The following is a 22,828-nucleotide window of genomic DNA, read 5'->3' as shown; positions in this document are numbered from 1 at the left end:
GAAAGTCATTTGTGTTTGAAGGCACTGTATAAGTTTCATGAGGAAAAGATCTAATTCCAGCACTTGTATGAATTAGTAATTTTTAAGGTTAAAATAAATAATGATCATAGAATAGCTTTGTGACTCCTATACTGAAAGAGATTATTTGTAGCTAGGATGACAGCCGAGAGTTCATTTGTTTATTTTGCCTTGTACCTCTCAGCAGGTTTCTGCCATGGGTGACAGGGAAACATGCAACCACTCAGAAGTGACTGACTTCATTCTTGTAGGCTTCAGGGTCCACCCAGAGCTGCACATTCTCCTTTTTCTCCTATTTCTGCTTGTCTATACCATGATCCTTCTCGGGAACATAGGCATGATGGTCATTATCATGTTTGATCCCCGGCTGAACACACCAATGTATTTCTTCTTAGGCAACCTCTCCTTCATCGACCTCTTCTATTCTTCTGTTATTGCACCCAAGGCTATGATCAACTTCTGGTCTGAGAGCAAGTCCATCTCCTATGCAGGCTGTGTGACTGAGTTCTTTCTCTTTGGCCTCTTCATTGTGACCGAGGGGTTTCTCCTGGCAGCCATGGCTTATGACCGCTTCATTGCCATCTGTAATCCTCTCCTCTACACTGTCCAGATGTCAACACATCTCTGTGTTCAGTTGGTGGCTGGTTCCTATTTTTGTGGCTGCATCACCTCAGTTCTTCATACCAGCATGACATTTGCTTTATCCTTTTGTGCTTCTCAGACCATTGACCATTTTTACTGTGATACTCGCCCCCTTCAGAGACTATCTTGTTCTGATCTCTTCACCCTTAAAATGGTTTCTTTCACCTTCTCTGGCCTCATTGTCTTCCCTACCATCATAGTTATTATTGTTTCTTATTTGTACATTGTGTCCACAGGTCTAAAGATACCCTCCACTGAGGGACGTCAGAAAGCCTTCTCAACTTGCAGCTCCCACCTGGGAGTCGTGAGTGTACTGTATGGTGCTGTCTCTTTTATGTATCTCACTCCTGACACATTTCCTGAGCTCAGTAAAGTGGCCTCCTTGTGTTACACCCTACTCACTCCCATGTTGAATCCTCTGATTTACTCTCTGAGAAACAAAGATGTCAAAGAAGCGCTATACAAACTTGTGGAGAAGAAAAGTACTATTCTGTGATTATTATTTCTCTTCCACTAATGAGTGGTGTCTGTTTATTTTGTACTCTTCTGGTCATCAAAGAGATTATCCTCTTGAGTGTCATAAAAATATTATTAAAAGCTTTTAAAAGGTAATGTATCCTTTCCATATATTACTTTTTTTTTTTATGTGAGCATTGTCAAACCTAAATGTCCTAGATATTGGAGATTATCTGGATACTGTAGAAGCATTTTTCATGGTGAATCTTCAGACTAATCTCAAATAAAATTTTATTTCACAAAATTTATTTCTATTTTTATGGCAAAGTGTTGGACACTATTTTAATATATTATTACAGTGGTTAAGGAATTATTTTGAATGATGTTAATCTTTAGAATTGGTCCTTCCTTTACACACAGCCCCTGGTTACTCAGACCATAAAGAATCTGCCTGCAATGCAAGAGATCCAGGTTTGATCTCTGGGTCGCGAAAATCTCAAGAGAATGGGTGGCTACCCACTCTAGTATTTTTGCCTGGAGAATTCCATGGACAGAGGAACCTGGCAGGCTATAGTCCATGGGGTTACAAAGAGTCGGGGACAACTAAGCAACCAACAGATTTTACACACAATTAATCATTGGACATTGACAAGAATGTCCATCTTACTTTTAAAGTAAATTATTTCTCAATTTAATCACTAGTTTCTCTGGTATGTTAAATGGTGTTGAAACAAGCAGATTGCCAGTAATTTCTCCAGCAAAAATGGGTTTATTTGGGATCAGCAGATAATTGCAATTTGTGGTATGTAATCATGGCGAGCCACATGCAACTCTCTGCATGCCAAGGGAAGGAGAACAGTTTTATAGAAGGAAGAGGAATTTGGGAACGTTCTAGTGAACTGTCTATGGCTTTTTAATGGCTCAGTCTTTGCCAGGTAAGAAGAGTAATCTTCTTGTAGCCCTTCCAAAGGAATAGATTGAAGCCTGAAAATCCCAGCATCATCTCAGAAAACAAGCCCTGTTCCTGAATGAACGAGTTGAAGGCTAGCCACCTTAGGAGAAGCTGCCTCAGTTCTGCAGGGAACAGGCTGAAGGCTAATCAGTTTCCATTGAACAGTCTGATCTCAAATCACACCAAAGTGTCAAATGAGTACTAGACTAAAGAACAACACCTTAACAAGAATGTCAGAAACTTTAAATAGACCTCAAATAAAGCCGGGAGGGCTTCAAAGGCAAAGAAGGTGCAAGCTCAGTTCCAGGAGAAAAACATCTGCAATACCCAGGGTTGGTATTGCATAGAGAAAAACACTATGCAACAATGGGCTCAAATGAGGGTACCACACTTGTTTGTTCACCTGCTCTAGAGCTGTTGGGAGTCTTCTCTGGTCCCTGAGGGAACCACTGAAATGACCTGAAACAAGTAGACTGCCAGATATTTCTCCAGCAAACATGGAAGAGAAGCACAGAGTTGCAGTTCAAGGTCTGCAGCCAAGGCCAGACACATGTAAGTTCCTGAATGACATGGGAAAGAAAACTCTTAAAGATGAGGAAAGAAAGACTGACCATGTCAACTACCAATTGCCATCTACCTCTATAAAGATTAAATCATATGCTGGTATAGCTGCTGATTTTCAACAACCTCTGAAAGGAGTTAGGGTAGAGTGCAGAAATGAGGCATTCTGTGCTCTGGGAAAAACTGGCAGGACAGGTCTTCAGATAGATATTTTCAGGAGCCAATTTGATAAGCCCAGTTCTTGTATCTCCTAATATCTAGAAAGGCACTAAAATCCTTCATGATGACAAATGTTCCTTGTGACTAGCAGAAAACTTCTGCAAAAAATTTGTGCTTGATTGCATGTACTCCCCCTTCAACAAAATCACATACATATACTGACCATCTTTGGAGCAGTTACTCAGAGCTACCTGAGGTGCTGTCTCCCAGACTATAATCTTCATTTTATCCCAAATAATATTTGACTAATGAGCCTCATGTTGTGTATTTTTTTAAGTTTTGATAGGTGCTATAGTGAAAAGAGTCCTTGGCTTTTCATTGGCTGAATCCTTGACAGGAAAGAAGAGGACTGTTTGTCCTTCTCATAAGGCTCTGTTCTGTTGTAGGTGTGAAAGCCCCCCACTTTGGCTTTCAACTCTATTTAATTCAGGTTTCTGTTTACTAATTTTTTTTAACAATCATTGTTGAATTTTCACTTGAATCAACTATTTTGTACCTGTTCTATCAAGAGCAAGTAAAAACAAGATGAAACCAACAATAAGTAATTTTCATCATATGTATGAACTTGAGAAATTGTATATTGAGTGTGTCAGGCATAGGCGAGTGCTCTGAGGACCTTCTTGCTCATGGATCTTAATATAAAAAACAAAGTGGGAGATAGAGATATACAAATCTTTTTGAGCAATCATTTCCTTAAATGAACCTTCATAGTTTTTCCTGTATTAATTATTTAAGAAATATTTATTAAAAGAATAGAAGTCAGGCAGTTGTCAAAATAGAATATGATCCAAAATTTACTTACTATGGCTCTGTATCTTCATTTATTCCATTAATTTTATTCAATCTCTGTCTAACATATTTGATCTTGTAGCAGGCTTAGGTATGAATAAACTTTAGGGAATTTACAGTTTAATGTTGGAATCAGATCACTGGACAGGTAATTAAAATCTAGAGATTTTATTTTATTGTTTGATGTATGTAAACAGTAAGCATGAAGATTGTAAAGTGGGATGCCTGAGAGTGAGCTATGGTCATCAAGGAAAGTCTTCCTATGGTTGCATGGAAAATATATTTGAAGGACGTAAGATTGGGGTTAGCAAAACTGCTTTATCAGTTTATGGTATTGATGGGGCTTTAAGTATGACAATGTAATTTTTAAAAGGCTTATTTAAAAATTATAAGTAAAATACACAGAACATAGAAGCTGATTAGTATGAGAGGGATGCAGCAAAGAAGGTGTGTCTCATCATTTTGAACCTGAATGATATGTGTGGTGATGATACAAACATAAAAATAAATCTCTTAGCAGGTTAGGAATGGAGGAGAATTTCCTTGAAAAGTAACATCTACCAAAAATCTAAAGTTAAGATCATATTTATGGTGAGCGAGCCAAAGCTTTCTTGATAAAATTAGCAGCAAGGCTAGGAAGTCCCCATTACAAAAACCTTTCAACAATCCAACTGTAAGTCTTAGCTAATGCAATAGACAAGAAACAGAAAGAAAAGTGGTATGGACTGAATTATGTTTTTCAAAACTCATATGTTCAATTCCTAACCCCATTTTTATAGTGTATGACTATAGACTGGACCCTTGAACACACTGGTTTGAAATATACAGGTTGTCTTATACACAAATTGTTTTCAATAAATGTATTAGAAGTTTTTAAATACTTGAAAAAACTTGCAGATGAACCATATAGCCTAGAAATATTTTAAAAATTTAATAAATCTAGATGTGTCATGAATGCATAAACTGTATGTAAGTACTACTCTATTCCATCATTTATTGTCATAAAACATACACACATTTATTATAAAAAGTTAAAATTTACCAAAACAAATGCACACAAATACTGACAGACCATACCTGAAACCATTTCCAACTGAGAGAAATGTAAAAACAGAAGAATGCAATATTAAATCATAATTATAGGAAATTGATTGTAGTACATACTGTGCTACTGTCATAATTTTGTAGCTACCTCCCTGTGACTGTTGTAGTGAGCTCAAGTCCTGTGAGTATACACATAAGGCTCCACCTGACACTCCATGTGAGCTTCTAGTCTCTCCAATAAACTGGATACCACAATAAAAAGTGATCTCTCCCACTTCTTATATATTTTTCATCCTGGTTAGTGCAATTCCTTAAATATAAACACTATAGGACTCCTACAAAATGCCACTAGTGATGCTGGAAGTTCTCCTAAAAAGCAAAGAATAGTCATGACCTTGGAAGGAAAAGTTGAACTTCTTGGTACATTCAACTGATTGAGGTCTGTAGCTATGGTTGCCCATCATTTTAAGATGTATGAATCCTGTGTAAGGACTATTAATTAAAAAAAAAAAAGAAATTTGAGAAGATGTAGCTTGCTGTAGCTATTCCAATAGGCATGAAAACTTTGAACTTTTGTGAAATACTTTTATCTTGTATTAAAAATGCAGCTTTTATTGTGTGCAGGATTGCTATAAGAAAGACATATCTATAGATTCTAATACAATTTGAGAGAAAGTAATTACATGACAATGTAAAGCAAAAGGAAGGTGAAGGATCTAAAACTGGAAAATCTGATGTCAGAAAAGGATGGTTTCATAATTTTAGAAAGAGTTTTGGCTTAAAAAGTGTCAAGATAACACAGGAAGCATGTTCTGCTGATCAAGAGGTGGCAGATAAGTTCCCAAATGCCATTTAGAAAATCATTGAGGAGAGAGGATATCTGTCTGAACCAGGTTTTAATGCAGATGAAAGTGCCATTTTCTGGGAAAAAACTATCACAAAGGATATTTATTAGTGAGGAAGGGAAATAAGCACCAGGATTTAAGCCAGGAATGGATAGGCTCACCTTATTGTTTTGTGCAAATGTGTTCAGGTTTATGTTCAAAACTGTCCTTACCTATAAAACTACTAACCTCCAAGATTTAAAGGGAAACAATAAATGGCAGCTGCCAAATTTTGGTTGTACAGCAAGAAGGACTAGACAAGTACTCTTTTCTTTTCTGAATTGGTTCCACTAAGGCTTTATCCCTACATTAGGAAGCACCTTGCTGGAGGGGTATGTCTTAAATTTATTTATTTATTTTTGATATTTAATAGTGTCCCTGGCCACCTGGATCCCCATGAGTTAAAAACCAAAGGTGTCTACTTTCTCCCTGAACACAACATCTCTATTTCAGCCTCTACATCAGGGGGCATATGGATCTTTAAGGCTCATTACACACAATACTCTGGAAAATATTGTCAATGATATGGAAGAGAACTGCGATAGAGAGAGAACATCATGAAAGTCTGAAAGGATTATACCATTGAAGATGCCATTATTGTTATAGAAAAAGCTGTGAAAGCTGTCAAGTCTGAAACAGTAAATTCCTGCTGGAGAGACTGTATCCAAATGTTGTATGACTTCACATGACTTACAATAAAGCCAATCAAGAAAATCATGAAAGGCATTGAAGACAGGGCAAAAAAGCTGGTGAAGTGAGTAAGGTGTTTCAAGATATGGATGTTGGAAAAATTCAAGAGCTGATTAACACAACAGATGAATTAACAAGAAAATTGATTTATTTTTACTTTTGTTACCCTTGTTAGAGGAGATTGATCCAAAAAAATGCTGCTAAGAGTGATATCAAGAGTGTATTGTGTATGCTTTCTTCTAAGAGTTTTATGATTTCAGATCTTACATTTGAGTTCTGAATCCATCTTGAGTTTATTTTTGTATATGGTATGAGAAAGTAAACCCTTTTGTATGATTCTTTTGCATATGGCTATCCAGATTTATCAACACCATTTATTAAAGAGCCTGTCTTCTCTCTATTGTGTATTTTTTTCTCTGTTATTGTTATTTATTGATGCATAAACCTGGATTTACTTCTGGGCTTCCTATTCTGTTCCATTGATCTATATGTTTGTTTTTGTGCCAGTACCATACTATTTTGGTTACTTTGCTTTGTAATATAGTATGAAATATAGGATCATGATATTTCCAGTTTTGTCCTTCTTTCTCAAGATTGGTTCAGCTATCTGGGAGCTTTTGTTCCCATATAAATTTTAGAATTACTTGCTGTCATTTTGTTTAAATATGTCATTGGTAATTTGATAGGGATCACACTAAATCTGTAGATTGCCTTGGGTAGTATGGCTATTTGTACAATATTAATTCTTACAATTCAGGAGCATGACGGATATTTGTTTCTTTTGTTGTCTTCAATTTCTTTCATCAGTATCTTACAGGTTTCCATGTCCAGATCTTTCATCTCATTGCTGCTAAGTCACTTCAGTTGTGTCCGACTCTGTGCGACCCCATAGACGGCAGCCCACCAGGCTCCCCTGTCCCTGGGATTCTCCAGGCAAGAGTACTGGAGTGGGTTGCCATTTCCTTCTCCAATGCATTAAAGTGAAAAGTGGAAGTGAAGTCGCTCAGTCGTGTCCGACCCTCAGCGACCCCATGGACTGCAGCCTTCCAGGCTCCTTCATCCATGGGATTTTCCAGGCAAGAGTACTGGAGTGGGGTGCCATTGCCTTCACCCTTTTTATCTCATTAGTTAGATTAAAACTTAGGTACTTAGTTCTTTTTGAACCAAATATAAATTGAATTTTCCTTAGTTTCTCTTCCTGATAGTTTGTTCTTAGTGTACAAAAGCACTATATGTTTATGTATGTTAATTTTTATTCTGTAACTTTGATGAATTCACTTATTAGTTCTAATAGTATTTTTGGTGGCATCTTCTAGGATTTTCTATACATAGTATCATAACATTTAAAAATACTGATAGTTTTATTTTATTCTTTCCAATTTGAATTCTTTTTCTTGTCTGATCATCTTTATTTTATTCCTAATTTAGAGGAAATTTTTTCAGCTTTTCACTCATGTTGATCATTCAAATCTAAATGGATGTTGAATCCTATTCAAAGCTTCTCATGGATCTACTGAGATCATATAACTTTCATTTTCAATTAGTTAATGAGGTGAACATATGGACTGAATTGTTGATTTTGACCCATCCCTTCATCCCAGGGATAAATCTCACTTGAAGATGGTATATGATCCTATTCATGTATTGTTGAATTTTTTTTTTTTTTTTTGCTAATAAGTTGTTGAAAATTTTTGCATCTATACTTAACAGTGATGTTGGCTTGTACTTTTGTTTTATTCGTGTTATGTCTGGTTTTTTCATCAGGGTGTTGGCCTCATAGAATGACTTTGGAAGTTGTTCTTTCCTCTTCAATTTTTTGTAATAGTTTGAGAAGGATAGGTGTTAAGTCTTCTTAAATGTTTGGCAGTATTCTTGGAAAGCTGTCTGGGCTGGCTGTCTGTTGGGTAGTTGCTATTACTGATTCAATTTCATTCAGTTCAGTTCAGTCGCTCAGTCGTGTCCGACTCTTTGCAAACCCATTAGCAGCAGCATGCCAGGCCTCCCTGTCCATCACCAACTCCCGGAGTCCACCCAAACCCATGTCCATTGGGCTGGTGATGCCATCAAACCATGTCATCCTCTGTCATCACCTTCTCCTCCTGCCCTTAATCTTTCACAGCATCAGGGTCTTTTCAAATGACTTAGCTCTTCGCATGAGGTGACCAAAGTATTGGAGTTTCAACTTCAACATCAGTCCTTCCAATGAACACCCAGGACTGATCTCCTTTAGGATGGACTGGTTGGAACTCCTTGCAGTCCAAAGGACTCTCAAGAATCTTCTCCAACACCACAGTGCAAAAGCATCAATTCTTCAGCCCTCAGCTTTCTTTATAGTCCAACTCCCACATCCATACATGACCACTGGAAAAACCATAGCCTTGACTAGATGGACCTTTGTTGGCAAAGTAATGTCTCTGCTTTTTAATATGCTGTCTAGTTTGGTCATAATTTTCCTTCCAAGGAGTAAGTGTCTTTTAAGTTCATGGCTGCAATCACCATCTGCAGTGATTTTGGAGCCCAGAAAAATAAAGTCTCTCACTGTTTCCACTGTTTCCCCATCTATTTCCCATGAAGTGATGGGACCAGATGCCATGATCTTAGTTTTCTGAATGTTGAGATTTAAGCCAACGTTTTCACTCTCTTCTTTCACTTTCGTCAAGAGGCTCTTTAGTTATTCACTTTCTGCCATAAGGGTGGTGTCATCTGCATATCTGAGGTTATTGATATTTCTCCCGTCACTCTTGTTTCCAGCTTGCGCTTCCTCCAGCCCAGCGTTTCTCACGATGTACTCTGCATATATGTTAAATAAGCAGGTTGACAATATATAGCCTTGACGTACTCTTTTTCCTATTTGGAACCAGTCTGTTAGGTTCATGAATCAAGGCAAATTGGAAGTGGTCAAACAGGAGATGACGAGAGTGAACATCGACATTCTAGGAATCAGTGAACTAAGATGAACTGGAATGGGTGAATTTAACCCAGATGACCATGATATCTACTACTGTGGGCAGGAATCCCTTAGAAGAAATGGAGTAGCCATTATAGTCAACAAAAGAGTCCTAAATGCAGTACTTGGATGCAATCTCAAAAATGACAGAATGATCTCTGTTTGTTTCCAAGGCAAACCATTCAATATCACGGTAATCCAAGTCTATGCCCCGACCAGTAATGCTAAAGAAGCTGATGTTGAACAGTTCTATGAAGACCTTTAAGACCTTCTAGAACTAATACCCGCAAAAGATGTTCTTTTCATTATAGGGGACTGGAATGCAAAAGTGGGAAGTCAAGAAACACCTGGAGTAACAGGCAGATTTGGCCTTGGAGTACAGAATGGAGCAGAGCAAAGGCTAATAGAGTTCTGCCAAGAGAACACACTGGTCATAGCAAACAACCTCTTCCAACAACACAAGAGAAGACTGTACACATGGACGTCACCAGATGGTCAACACCAAAATCAGATTGATTATATTCTTTGCAGCCAAAGATGGAGAAGCTCTATACAGTCAGCAAAAACAAGACCAGAAGATGACTATGGCTTTGATCATGAACTCCTTATTGCCAAATTCAGACTAAAATTGAAGAAAGTGGAGAAAACAACTAGACCATTCAGGTATAACCTAAATCAAATCCCTTATGACTATACAGTGGAGCTGAGAAATAGATTTAAGGGTCAGATCTGATAGACAGATTGCCTGATGAACTATGGATGGAGGTATGTTACATTGTACAAGAGACAAGAATCAAGACCATTCACAAGAAAAAGAAATGCAAAAAAGCCAAACGGCTGTCTGAGGAGGCCTTACAAATAGCTGTCAAAAGAAGGGAAGTGAAAAGCAAAGGAGAAAAGGAAAGATATACCCATTTGAATGCAGAGTTCCAAAGAATAGCAAGGAGAGATAAGAGAGCCTTCCTCAGCAATCAATGCAAAGAGAGGAAAACAATAGAATGGGGAAGACTAGAGATCTCTTCAAGAAAATTAGAGATACCAAGGAAAAATTTGATGCAAAGATGGGCTCAATAAAGGACAGAAATGTTAGGGACCTAACAGAACCTAACAGAACCTTATATCTTAAGGTTCTGTTAAGATATTAACAGAAGATATTAAGAAGAGGTGGCAAGAACACACAGAAGAACTATACAAAAAAGATCTTCACGACCCAGATAATCACGACTGGTAATCAATATGTTCATATTTTCTATTTCTTCTTGATTCAGTCTTGGGAAGTTATACATTTTTAGTAATTTCTCCTTTTCTTTTACTTTTTGCATTTTATTAGCCTTTACTTTTTCTTAGTAATATTTTATAATTATTTGTATTTTGGTGGTGTTGTTTGTGACTTCTCTTTTATTTCTGATTATACATACTTGGGTTCTCTTTTTTTCTGACAATTTTGGTTAAATGTTGATCAATTTTCTTTATCTTCTCAAAGAAACAGAACTTTGTTTCATTGGTCTGTTCTATTGTTTGTTATTTGCTATTTTACTTGTTTCTGCTCTGATCTTTATTATTTCTTTCCTTCTACTCACATGTAGTAGTTGGTTTTTCTTTTCATTTAATCTTTATTATCTCTAACTTCCTTTAGGAATAAGATTAGAGTGTTTATTTGAGATTTTCTTCTTTCCTGAGGTAGGATTGTACCAGTATAACTTCCTTCTTGTGATCTCTTTTGTTGCTTCCCATTATTTGGATCATTGCTTTTCATTTTCATTAGTCTCCATTTAATTATGACTTCCTTGTTGATTTCTGCACTGACCTATTGGTTATTTAATAGTGTACTGTTTCATCTTCACATCCTTATGTTTTTGTAGCTTTTTCTTATAATTGATTTCTAGTCATATACTATTGTAGTCAGTAAAAATGCTTGATATGATTTCAACCTTCTAAAATTTACTGAGACTTACTTTGTAGTCTAGCATGTGATCTATCCTGAAGAATGTTCTGTGTACACTTGAAAAAATGTGTTCTGCTGTTTGGGGATGTGTATGTGTGTGTATATATATATATATATATATTCCATATATACACTTTATGCATGTATAGAAATAGAGGAAAACAACAGAATGGGAAAGAATAGAGATCTCAGAAAATCGGAGATATCAAAGGAACATTTCATGCAACATGAGCACAATAAAGGATGCATAAGTATCTTTTCTAGCTAAAGGGAAATATTATTAGAAGAAACAAGAATCTTAAGGAACATTTTCAAATGTACAGAACATAACTGTGAAGTCTTAAAAATATTTTATGTAAGATTTCTTCTTTTCCAACATATTCATTGAGGAATCTTTATATATTCTAGAGTCATCCAACTATAGCCTCTAGGCCAAATGTTTGCATTTGTTCATTTACCTATTGTCTATGGTTGGTTTCACACTATAAAGGCAGAACTGAGGATACAGGAATACAAGACATATGTTTCTCTTTCAATTGGATTGTTTCTCTTTTCCTGTTCTATCGCCTATTGTTCAAACCCCACCATGGTTCTCAGTCTTGAAGAGATTTCCAGGCTTCTGAGATCCTTTAACATCTCCTCTTTTAGTGCCTTGAAATCATAGGTGGATCTATAATCTCCTGATCTTGCTAATACCTATGTTACTTCAAAATCAGCCCCACCTTTCCCTTCAGCTCTTCCATGGACTGTTTAGATTATTCTGTGTATTAATAAAAACATGATGTATTTACAGTAGAGATAAGAAATTAATTTCTAAATGGTTGTAACCCATTCAAATGAAAAATTATGAATACCCTTCTGTGTAAATCATGAAATAAAAGAAGAATCAAATATTTATTATCCAAATGTGTTTTTTAAAATTATTAAGTTTTGTAAGTATAACTCTAGTCCTTATGTCCTCTAGAGAGAGTATCTAACTCTCTAATGGTCTTGTGAACTTACTAATTAATATTTTTTCCCTCATTTTTCTTTTTTCATTATATCAATAGAAAATACATCATAGGTGAGAAAGGTCTTAATCCCCAAAGAATACCTTGCAGAGGGAATGCTCACCATCAAGATTTCCCTTCCCATGAAAGAATTTCTTTCAGGACCCATTTCTAGTATATTTTTTGATTTAATCAATGAAAAGTATAGTAAATGAGACAGAGAGATAAACCACAATTTGTGTTAGCACCTGTTCACCTTAGCAATTTGAGACATGATCTTAACAGTGATGAAATGCAACCTACATCGCAGAAAAACTTCCTGTTAAACAAAGATTTGTTTCTTTTCATACTTTTGTTTCTTTTCATACTTTTGTTTCTTCATAAATGTACAATACAGTACTTATCATAGAGGATATACTAAGATGAGAAGTAGTATCCATTCTTGTGAATCTATTTTATACGTAAGTTGTTCTCAACACTTTTCCCATTTAGATAACTTTTTCTGTTGAAATAAGAAACTTTATATATGAATTTTAAGGAAAGTAAGCATTTTGTAGTTGACAGTCTTGACAGAGGTTTTCTTTCTCTCTCTCTTTTTTAACCATTCCTCTGCCTTCTAAAATCGATCAGTCAACACTCTTAATAACCTTTAAAATTTTCAAAAAAGTAGATACTCTAACTGTGCCGAATTGATTTTAATATACTTTCACAATTCTAACTAGTCTGAGAATAATGTCACAGGAATAAAATCATAGTTCTGGCAACAAAAAATATAAAAAATTTTAGGAGACATTTCCTAATTTAGATCATATGTGATTTTATTTATTTACTGTAATTATTTTATGTATATAAAGTTATAAATTTTTATTATAAAAGATATTTCTATGGTACATGAGTTTTTTAATGTATCATTTTTATAGTATGTGAGGTTTTAAATTTATTGTCAGTTTTCTTTAGTATTTTATGATTATTGAATAACAAGTCACTATGCTCCTCAACCTCATGACTCTAAATAAATCTCTTGAATATGTTATTTGTTCAATAAATAACATTCATAAAATTAGAAGAAAAGCTACTTTCTTTCTTTACCTCTCAGTGTATTTTATCTGAGGACATTTTATAGTCAAAATAGCATAAATCTAAATAAATATAGTACAAGCTTGTTTAAATACATAGTTTTTCTTTTGTGGCTATCTCTAAATTGTTCTATGTGCCTTCCATGCTGCATATGAACAGATCTTTGTATTTGTAATTAAATTTTTTCTGCTTCTGAAAAGACAGAAAAATATGTCAAAGATCTTTAGAATTCTTCACTTGCATTCTAATCTGAAAAATTCAAAATAAGCAAAAGAGAGAAGAAACAAAGGAAGAAAAATAGGAAGGAAAGAAGGGTGGAAGGAAAACAATAAAGTCTGATTTCATTGTCTTCAGGAAATATAAGCAAGAATCATTCTGTTTTCAGCAAACTGTGCTATTAAGAGTGTATGTCACCATAGGCACAAAAATAATGGAGAAACAAGGATATGATGTAAATGTGTAAAAATGCATTTGAGTCAGTTCTAATGAGGTGGATGAAACTGGAGCCTATTATACAGTGTGAAGTAAGTCAGAAAGAAAAAAACCAATACAGTATGTTAACACGTATATATGGACTTTATAAAGACGGTAATGATGACCCTATATATGAGACAGCAAAAGAGGCACAGATATAGAGAACAGACTTTTGCACTCTGTGGGAGAAGGCAAGGGTGGGGTTATTTGAGAGAATGGCATTGAAAAACGTATATTACTATATATGAAATAGATGACCAGTCCAAGTTTGATGTGTGAAACAGGGCACTCAAAACCGGCGCACTGGGACAACCCAGAAGGAAGGAATGGGGAGGGAGGTGGGAGTGGAGTTTGGGACAGAGGAACACATGTATACTGATGGCTGATTCATGTCAATGTGTGGCAAAAACCACCACAACATTGTAAAGTAATTAGTCTCCAATTATAATAAATGAATTAATTAAAAAAATTTTAAAAAAGGATCATGCTTTTGTCAGGATCTGAAGTGTTTCTTCTAAAGATAGAAAGACAGGTGCAATATTTACATATTATTTTTCTAAAGTAGATAAACTAATCATTAACAATAAAATGAGATTATAAATTAAACAGATTTTACTCCAGGTAAAATCTTAAGTGGGAAACACCATTCATTAAAGGAGGCAGCTTTCAACACCAGCAAACTGATAATAAACCCAGGGGGAAAGGGCTATTTCCAAACATTTTCTTAGAATCTCCACTTTGCCAAAGCACATTTGGAGAGCAAATCCATAATATTTGTAAATAAGCATATCTGAAAAAGGATAACCAGTCAGATTTAACTCTTCACTAGGAAGACTTTTTTAAAAATAGTTATCTTTTTTTTTCATTGATGATTTGTTAAATATTGGGAACAATATGGTATGAAATGATTTTATCCCATGCTGGTTCCTTCTTATTTTTACTACAACATGTATTCTGATTGTTCATTTCTTTCATGTTACTATCTCTCCAGCTCTACCTTTATCTCAGCTATGAAGAGTAAGCTTAATAGGAACTTCTCAGAGGTGACTGAGTTTATTTTGCTGGGATTTAGAACCCCTCCAAAGCTACAGATCCTCCTGTTTCTAGCATGCCTGTTGGTCTATGTGGTCACTCTGGTGGGAAATATCAGCATGATAGTTGTCATTAAGATGAACTCCAGACTTCAAATGCCTATGTATTTCTTCCTCAGAAACTTGTCCTATTTAGATCTCTGCTACTCCACAGTCATTGCTCCCAAAACTTTAGCTAACTTCTTGTCTAATGAAAAGAAAATTTCTTACAAAGGCTGTGTCGTCCAATTTTTTTTCTTTGCTCTGTTTGTCACCACTGAGGGCTTTCTTCTGGCTGTCATGGCATTTGATAGATTCTCAGCCATTTGCTCCCCGCTCCTGTATCCTGTGCAAATGTCCCCAAAACTCTGTGTTCAACTGGTAACTGGATCCTATGTCTGTGGCTGCATTAATGCTGTAGTCCAAACAAGTTTCACCTTTAGTTTGCGTTTCTGTGGAGAAAACAGATTGGACCACTTTTTCTGTGATGTCCCAGCCCTGATCAAGATCTCCTGTGTGGACACCTTTGTGAACAAGGTTGTACTGTTTATTCTTTCTGCTCTCATCATCATCACCACCACAACTACCATTCTGGTTTCCTATGCATATATCCTCTCTACTGTCCTAAAGATGCCTTCAACTCATGGCAGGAGTAGGACTTTCTCCACCTGTGGCTCCCATATAGCAGTGGTTAGCTTATTCTACGGGACTGTGTTCTTCATGTATGCTCAACCTGGAGCCATCTCCTCACCAGAGAAGAACAAGGTTGTAGCTGTGCTCTACACCCTTATAATACCAATGTTAAATCCTCTAATATACAGTCTGAGAAATAGAGATGTGAAAGATGCTGTGAAAATAATATTACACAGTAAATGATTCTCTCACTGATATTTGTAATGCCTTTATAATATATAATGGACAAACTGTGTTTTCTAATTGTCTTAGTTATTCTTGTTTTTATAAAATTACTATACCAAAGATAGTTATATATATGACAACAAATATTTTTCTAAGTTTTATAATATAATATGTCTAACAGATACAGATATATAGATCATTATTTTATTTCCTTAAAATGTATGAAAACATTGTATGTTCTCAACTTGTGATGTGACAATATTTTTATTTCAATGTTACTTTGATTAGGAATTCAATATTAAGAGCTTCTCTTACTCATTAAAATAATATTATATCAGTGTGAATAATATTATATCATAGTTTCTGTAGATAAAATAATTATTCTTTAATTCAAAGCAAGTGAACTGATATTTCTTTGGACAAGATAACAGCCCCACTGTGTATTAGTAATGGAATAGTAATGGTTAGTTACATAGAATACTTTTGATATGAGGTATATCCTTCTCCAAATTTCCATATTTGTATTCTGAGGAGTATCATCCAAAGAGTTCAGTTCAGTTCAGTTCAGTCGCTCAGTCATGTCCGACTCTTTGCGACCCCATGAATCGCAGCACGCCAGGCCTCCCTGTCCATCACCAACTCCCGGAGTTCACTCAGACTCACCTCCATCGAGTCAGTGATGCCATCCAGCCATCTCATCCTCTGTCGTCCCCTTCTCCTCCTGCCCCCAATTCCTCCCAGCATCAGAGTCTTTTCCAACGAGTCAACTCTTTGCATGAAGTGGCCAAAGTACTGGAGTTTCAGCTTTCGCATCATTCCTTCCAAAGAAATCCCAGGGCTGATCTCCTTCAGAATGGACTGGTTGGATCTCCTTGCAGTCCAAGGGACTCTCAAGAGTCTTCTCCAGCCCCACAGTTCAAAAGCATCAATTCTTCAGTGCTCAGCCTTCTTCACAGTCCAACTCTCACATCCATACATGACCACTGGAAAAACCATAGCCTTGACTAGACGGACCTTAGTTGGCAAAGTAATGTCTCTGCTTTTGAATATGCTATCTAGGTTGGTCATAACTTTCCTTCCAAGGAGTAAGCATCTTTTAATATCATGGCTGCAGTCACAATCTGCAGTGATTTTGGAGCCCCCCAAAATAAAGTCTGACACTGTTTCCACTGTTTCCCCATCTATTTCCCAAAGAGTTACTACTCCCAAAGAGTTTTCCAAAGAGTTACTATTCCCATAAAACAGAGGCCCATAATATAATATTTGAGGACAATTCTTCAGATGGAAATATGTCAACATTCTACTAATTTTTTTGCCCCATTTTCTTCTTAATATATGTATAATATCATATATGAAATGAATAGCCAGTCCAGGTTCGATGTATGATACAGGATGCTTGGGGCTATGCACTGGGACGACCAAGAGGGATGGTACAGGGAGAGAGGAGGGGGGGTGGTTCAGGATGGGGAACACGTGTATACCTGTGGTGGATTCATGTTGATGCATGGCAAAACCAATACAATATTGTAAAGTAATTAACTTCCAATTAAAATAAATTTATATTAAAAAAAAGAAAAAAAAAGAAAAGAAAAAAAAGTAGAATGATATATCTGCAGTGATTTTGGAGCCCCCAAAAATAAAGTCTGACACTGCTTCCCCATCTATTTCCCAAAGAGTTACTATTCCCAAAGAGTTTTCCAAAGAGTTACTATTCTTATAAAACAGAGGCCCATAATATAATATTTGAGGACAATTCTTCAGATGGAAATATGTCAATATTCTACTAATTTTTTGCCCCATTTTCTTCTTAATATAAAATGATATATCTTATGATAATAAAAGCTGATACATAAAGAACAGGTTCTATATGCCATAATCATTTTTATTCACTATTTTCAAATGAGAAAATTGATATTAAGCAACTTGGTGTATCTAAAACTCTATACTAATATAGGTCCAAAATTTTAATTATGCAAATATATCTTTCAAAGCATGTGGGTTTTTTTCTTTTAAATGTTATTTTGCAACCTAAAAACAACCATTTCTGAATGGAGGTATTGATATGGAGCCAGTCTGGGAACTAGAATAAATTTGATGTTTCTCCTTTTATTATGTGTGTAAATAATATTCTGGGTTTCTATTTCAACATTTTAATCAACATTTTGGTGTAGAGCAGTACAATTCTTTTTATCAGTCTTTTCTCTTTTAAATTATATATATTTATACAATGAAAATAAAATATTTTCTAATGTCAGTTTTTAAATTTATTATCAATATTTTATTTTAATTTTGGCCATGGTGCAAGGCTTGTAGGATCATCATTCCCAATCTGTGATCGAACCCACACCCCCTACATTTGAAGCACAGAATCTTAGCTGTGACTTCCAGGGAAGTCTCTTATATATTATTTTAAAATATTGGTTAATATAAAATACTTTTTCTATATGATGTGAACTAAAGTTTTTACTCAAAATTTTTCTATCAACTAACCATTTTTTTTCTAACACTTAAAAAATATAGAGAGGAAAGGAAAGTTTTTGCCCTACTTTTTCTTGTTTTATTTCTTTTCTTTAAAGATATGTGAATACTAAATTAGAATTTAGGAATCTAAATTCTAAATTTAGATTCATAAATATTTTTTTAGGAAAGTATTAATGGGTGTGGATCACTTGTTTTAAAACTGTATATGTGTGGTTTGTCACTGTTCTGATACTTACCCACATCGGGTCAGACCAGAAGTTCTTTAATTTCTCTTCCTCTCACACATGAGTTATATTCAATTTCATAGTGGCAAGGTTATTTTTTCCCCCTTACCTAGTACAATAATGGAACGTAGGCAGAAAGGGAATGTCTTCCAAGATCCCATGGTTTCCCCAAATACTTTAGTTCAACCTGATAATCAGTTCCCACCAATTAAATAATTTGCTTCTAACTTACTACCGTACTTCTAGCAAATAAGCTTTACAGATAAATCATGATAGGGTGCACAGCCAAGCAGGATCAAGAAATTACTGGTATTCTGGTAAAATATTAGCCAATAGGGCCCAAGATATATATAAAATTCCTAATAAATTCTAATTTCTTTTAGTTTATGGAACTTATTGTATGACCATGTATTAATAGTACATTTTATACATACTAGATATGTTTCAAGCTTTTTGTTTCTTTCATTGATTTGCTGTCTCTTTCTGCTGGTATCACATGCTTATTGAAAAATAAGATTTAATGCCTGAAACAGCTACATCTTTTCCAAAAATTTTTCAGCTAGTATTACTATTTTAGTGAACTTCAGAATTGTTTTGCATTAAAAATAATTCTTATTTGCACTTTAGCAGAGTTGCATTTTGGAGAAGGCAATGGCACCCCACTCCAGTACTCTTGCCTGGAAAATCCCATGGACGGAAGAGCCTGGTAGGCTCCAGTCCATGGGGTCGCTAAGAGTCGGGCAAGACTGAGCATCTTCACTTTCACTTTTCACTTTCATTCATTGGAGAAGGAAATGGCAACCCACTCCAGTATCCTTGCCTGGAGAATCCCAGGGACAGAGGAGCCTAGTGGGCTGCCGTCTATGGGGTCACACACAGTCGGACACGACTGAAGCGACTTAGCAGCAGCGTTGCATTTAGGAAATCACTGATTTGTTTACAATCCTCATTTGTAAGAACACGGTAAGAGTACTGCTTTGATATCAGACAACCTAGCTTTGAGGCCCTGCACTACTACTAAGCATAGATTTTGAGAGGTTCTTGAATGGTTTTAAGGTTGAATGAACTCTATCAGTTTAGCTACTTCATTCAATAGATGTAAGCAAAGTGAAAGAGTTAGTCACTCAGTCCTGTCTGACTCTATGCCACCCCATGAACTGTAGCCAGCCAGGCTCCTCTGGCCAATGACTTTCCAGGCAAGAATACTGGAGTAGGTAGCCATTCCCTTCTCTAGGAGATTTTCCGACTTAGGGATCAAACCCATGTCTCTTAGGTCTCCTGCCTTGCAGGCAGATTCTTTATCATTTAAACCACCAGGGAAGCTCATAATATACTATAATCAAGCTTTTGGCATAAGAAAATTTTCAATTAATAGTAGCTTTAATTATTATTAATACCATTATCATCATCATCTATTTTAAATTTGCTTTGTATTGTGGCAACATTGGTTTGTAACATATTATTATATAGGTTTCATAAATACAGCATTACCTTTCCACTTCTATATACTACAGCATGTGTGTGTGTGTGTGTGTGTGTGTGTGTGTATGCACATGCATGTGCATGTGTGCTCAGTCGTGTCCAGCTATTTGTGACCCTTTGGATTGTAGCCTGCCAAGGTCCTCTGTCCATGGAATGTTTCAGGCAAGAATACTGGAATTTCCTCTTCCAGGGGATCTTCCCGACTAAGGGATCCAACCCCCATCTCCTATGTCTGCTGCACTGGCAGGCGGATTCTTTACCACTGTGCCACCTGGGAAGCCATACTACAGCATGCTCACACCAAAAATTTAGTTTCCATCCATAACCTTACAGTTGACCCACTTTATGCATTTCATCTTCTCTGTTGACCTGTTCCCCTCAGATAACTACTAATCAGTTCTCTGTATCTATATGCTTGCTTTGTTGATTTGTGGCATCATCTTTTCTATAAGTTTTAGTAGTGTGAAATTTCTATATTTGAGAGCCACAGGTTTTTCAGTAAACATATTACTATATATTTCATACATTAGTTGCTATTATGGCAAGAATCTTCATCACCTTGTGTGCCTAATGGATAATTCAAGGATTCAAAGAACTTTTAAAATTATTAACTTCCCTGATAGCTCAGATGGTAAAGAATCCACCTGCAATGCAGCAGAACCCAGTTTGATTCCTGGGTTGGGAAGATCCACTGGAGAAGGGATAGGCTATCTACTCCAATATTCTTGGGCTTCCCTTGTGGTTTAGCTGGTACAGAATCTGCCCACAGTGCGGGAGACCTGAGTTCTATCCTCGGGTTTGGAAGATCCCTTGGAGAAGGGAAAGGCTACCCACTCCAGTATTCTGGCTTGGAGAATTCCATGGACTGTATAGTCAATGGGGTTGCAAAGAGTCAGACACGACCGAGCAACTTTCACTTTAAAATTATTATCTTGCTAAACTTTCACTCAATACTTAGATTTTTAAAATTATGTATTAGATTTGAGGCTTGCCTGGAAAAGGGTCAAGTTTTGGAAAGCTTCCATGAGCATTCTCTCAGAGTTGATATTAATGAAAAATACTTTCTATGTATTGCAGTTACTATATAAAGTACACATATACTTTCTTCACTACCCAGTCAGATTTATGGTGAAGGTAACATTTTATATATATATATATATATATATATATATATATAATGTTATTATATTTATTAATATAAATTAATATGTGTATAGAGACTGTATCTTCGAAGAGTTATGTAACGTGTTTAATTTCACATTGCCAGTAACAATGGAGAAGGAAATGGCAACCCACTCCAGTACTCTTGCCTGGAAAATCCCATGGACGGAGGAGTCTGGTAGGCTACAGTCCATGGGATCGCAGAGTTGGAAACAACCAAGGCCAGGGCTGGACACTGAACTTTCTGATCCTACAGCCCATAGAGATAAATATTATGTGGCAGTGCCTCAGAGAAAGGTTTGTCCTTTATAAGTTTTCATGTTGTGAAGATATTTGTTAACTAAAATATATTAATTTTATTCATATGTCATTAACATTTGCTTTCTTGATATATCATAAACTGTTTTAAAATATTGCATGAGCATTTCATTGGTTATTTTATCCATTGCAATAATTTGCTTTATTGTATTATATATGCCATTTAGTTACATATTTTATTAATATAGATGCATTTCTTGCATATATAGGTGCATATTTATAATCTCATTAGACTCAAAACTACTTTATTTAATACTGATATGGTACTTGATTTATTTAAGAAGTTTTATCTGGTATGGGAAGAACTAAAGAACCTCTTGATGAGGGTGAAGGAGGAGAGTGAAAAAGCTGACTTAAAACTAAATATTAAAAAACTAAGATCATGGCATCTGGCCCCATTATCTCATGACAAATAGAGGGAGAAAAGGTGGAAGTAGTGACAGATTTCCTTTTCTTGGGCTCTAAAATCACGGTGGATGGTGACTGCAGCCATTAAATCAGAAGATGTTTGCTTCTTGGCAGGAAAGCTATGACAAACCTAGACAGTGTGTTGAAAAGCACAGACATTATTCTGCCGACAGAGGTCCATTTAGTCAAAGCTGTGGTCTTCCCAGTGGTCACATATGGTTGTAAGAGTGGGACCATAAAGAAGGCAGAGCACTGAAGAATTGATGCCTTTGAACTATGGTGCTGGAGAAGACTCCTGAGAGTCCCTTAGACAGCAAGGAGATCAAATCAGTTAATCTAAAGGGAAATAAATTCTGAAAACTCATTGGAAGGACTGATGCTGAAGCTGAAACTCCAGTATTTTGGTTATCTGATGCAAATAGCTGAGTCACTGGAAAAGTGCCTGAGGCTGGGAAAGATTGAGGGCAGAAGGACAAGAGGGTGTCAGGATGAGACGGCTGGATGGCGTCACTGATGCAGTATAGAACTTAGGCAAGGTTTGGTAGATGGTGAGGGACAAGGTGGCCTGGTGTGCTGCAGTCCATGGGGTTGCAAAGAGCCAGACATGACTGGGCAACTGAACAACAACAAAATCTGGTATGTATTATTAAAATATTAATTAAAAAATTTTTATATAGCTTTTTACAGCTGTGACTTTTTAAAACTCATGAATGGAGATTCAAAAATATGCAAATCAGGAAAGATAATTACCATACATTAAAATATGAATTCAAAAGGAAATATTTTGTTAAAAATATAGAGAGCATTTGATGAAACTACTTGTTATAATTGAATATACTCAATCATAGGATATTTCTCAACTTCAGAGGATAACAACAAATCATATCCAAATAGGTTTAGCCAATTTATTTTCCCACATCAGCATATGAAATGCCACATTGATTCTCATCCTTTCACATCTCATTCTCAACCAAAAGGTATTTTAACAAAATGAGAAGGTGCAAGAAGACCTCTGAGACTCCTCTTTTTCTTCCTGGAAGCAGGAGATAAACCCTTATGACATTCTTATGATCAAGGATGGAGAATTGAGACTGAGAGAATTCTGTACAACACAGACTTTGTTACAATAATTTTTAACT

At 35.9% G+C, this 22,828-nt stretch overlaps 2 protein-coding genes across 2 annotated transcripts; both read left to right on the top strand.

The window, feature by feature from the left end:
• Positions 1-199: 199 nt before the first annotated feature.
• Positions 200-1,156, top strand: LOC133248921 (olfactory receptor 9K2-like). Its single transcript, XM_061419189.1, has one exon. The coding sequence runs from the start codon at positions 215-217 to the stop codon at positions 1,154-1,156; it is 942 nt and encodes a 313-aa protein (XP_061275173.1). The 5' UTR covers positions 200-214.
• Positions 1,157-14,690: 13,534 nt separating this feature from the next.
• LOC133248734 (olfactory receptor 9S13-like) lies at positions 14,691-15,633 on the top strand. Its single transcript, XM_061419059.1, has one exon. The coding sequence runs from the start codon at positions 14,698-14,700 to the stop codon at positions 15,631-15,633; it is 936 nt and encodes a 311-aa protein (XP_061275043.1). The 5' UTR covers positions 14,691-14,697.
• Positions 15,634-22,828: the final 7,195 nt, after the last annotated feature.

This window comes from Bos javanicus, chromosome 5, assembly GCF_032452875.1.
Source record: "Bos javanicus breed banteng chromosome 5, ARS-OSU_banteng_1.0, whole genome shotgun sequence".
NCBI lineage: Eukaryota > Metazoa > Chordata > Mammalia > Artiodactyla > Bovidae > Bos > Bos javanicus.
Note: the sequence above shows the minus strand (reverse complement) of the source record. Positions and strands in the feature narration are given on the sequence as shown.

What these genes read in the sequence shown, in the direction of transcription:
- LOC133248921 (XM_061419189.1), top strand. Translation starts at nt 215, where the DNA reads ATGGGTGACAGGGAAACATGCAACCACTCAGAAGTGACTGACTTCATT.
- LOC133248734 (XM_061419059.1), top strand. Translation starts at nt 14,698, where the DNA reads ATGAAGAGTAAGCTTAATAGGAACTTCTCAGAGGTGACTGAGTTTATT.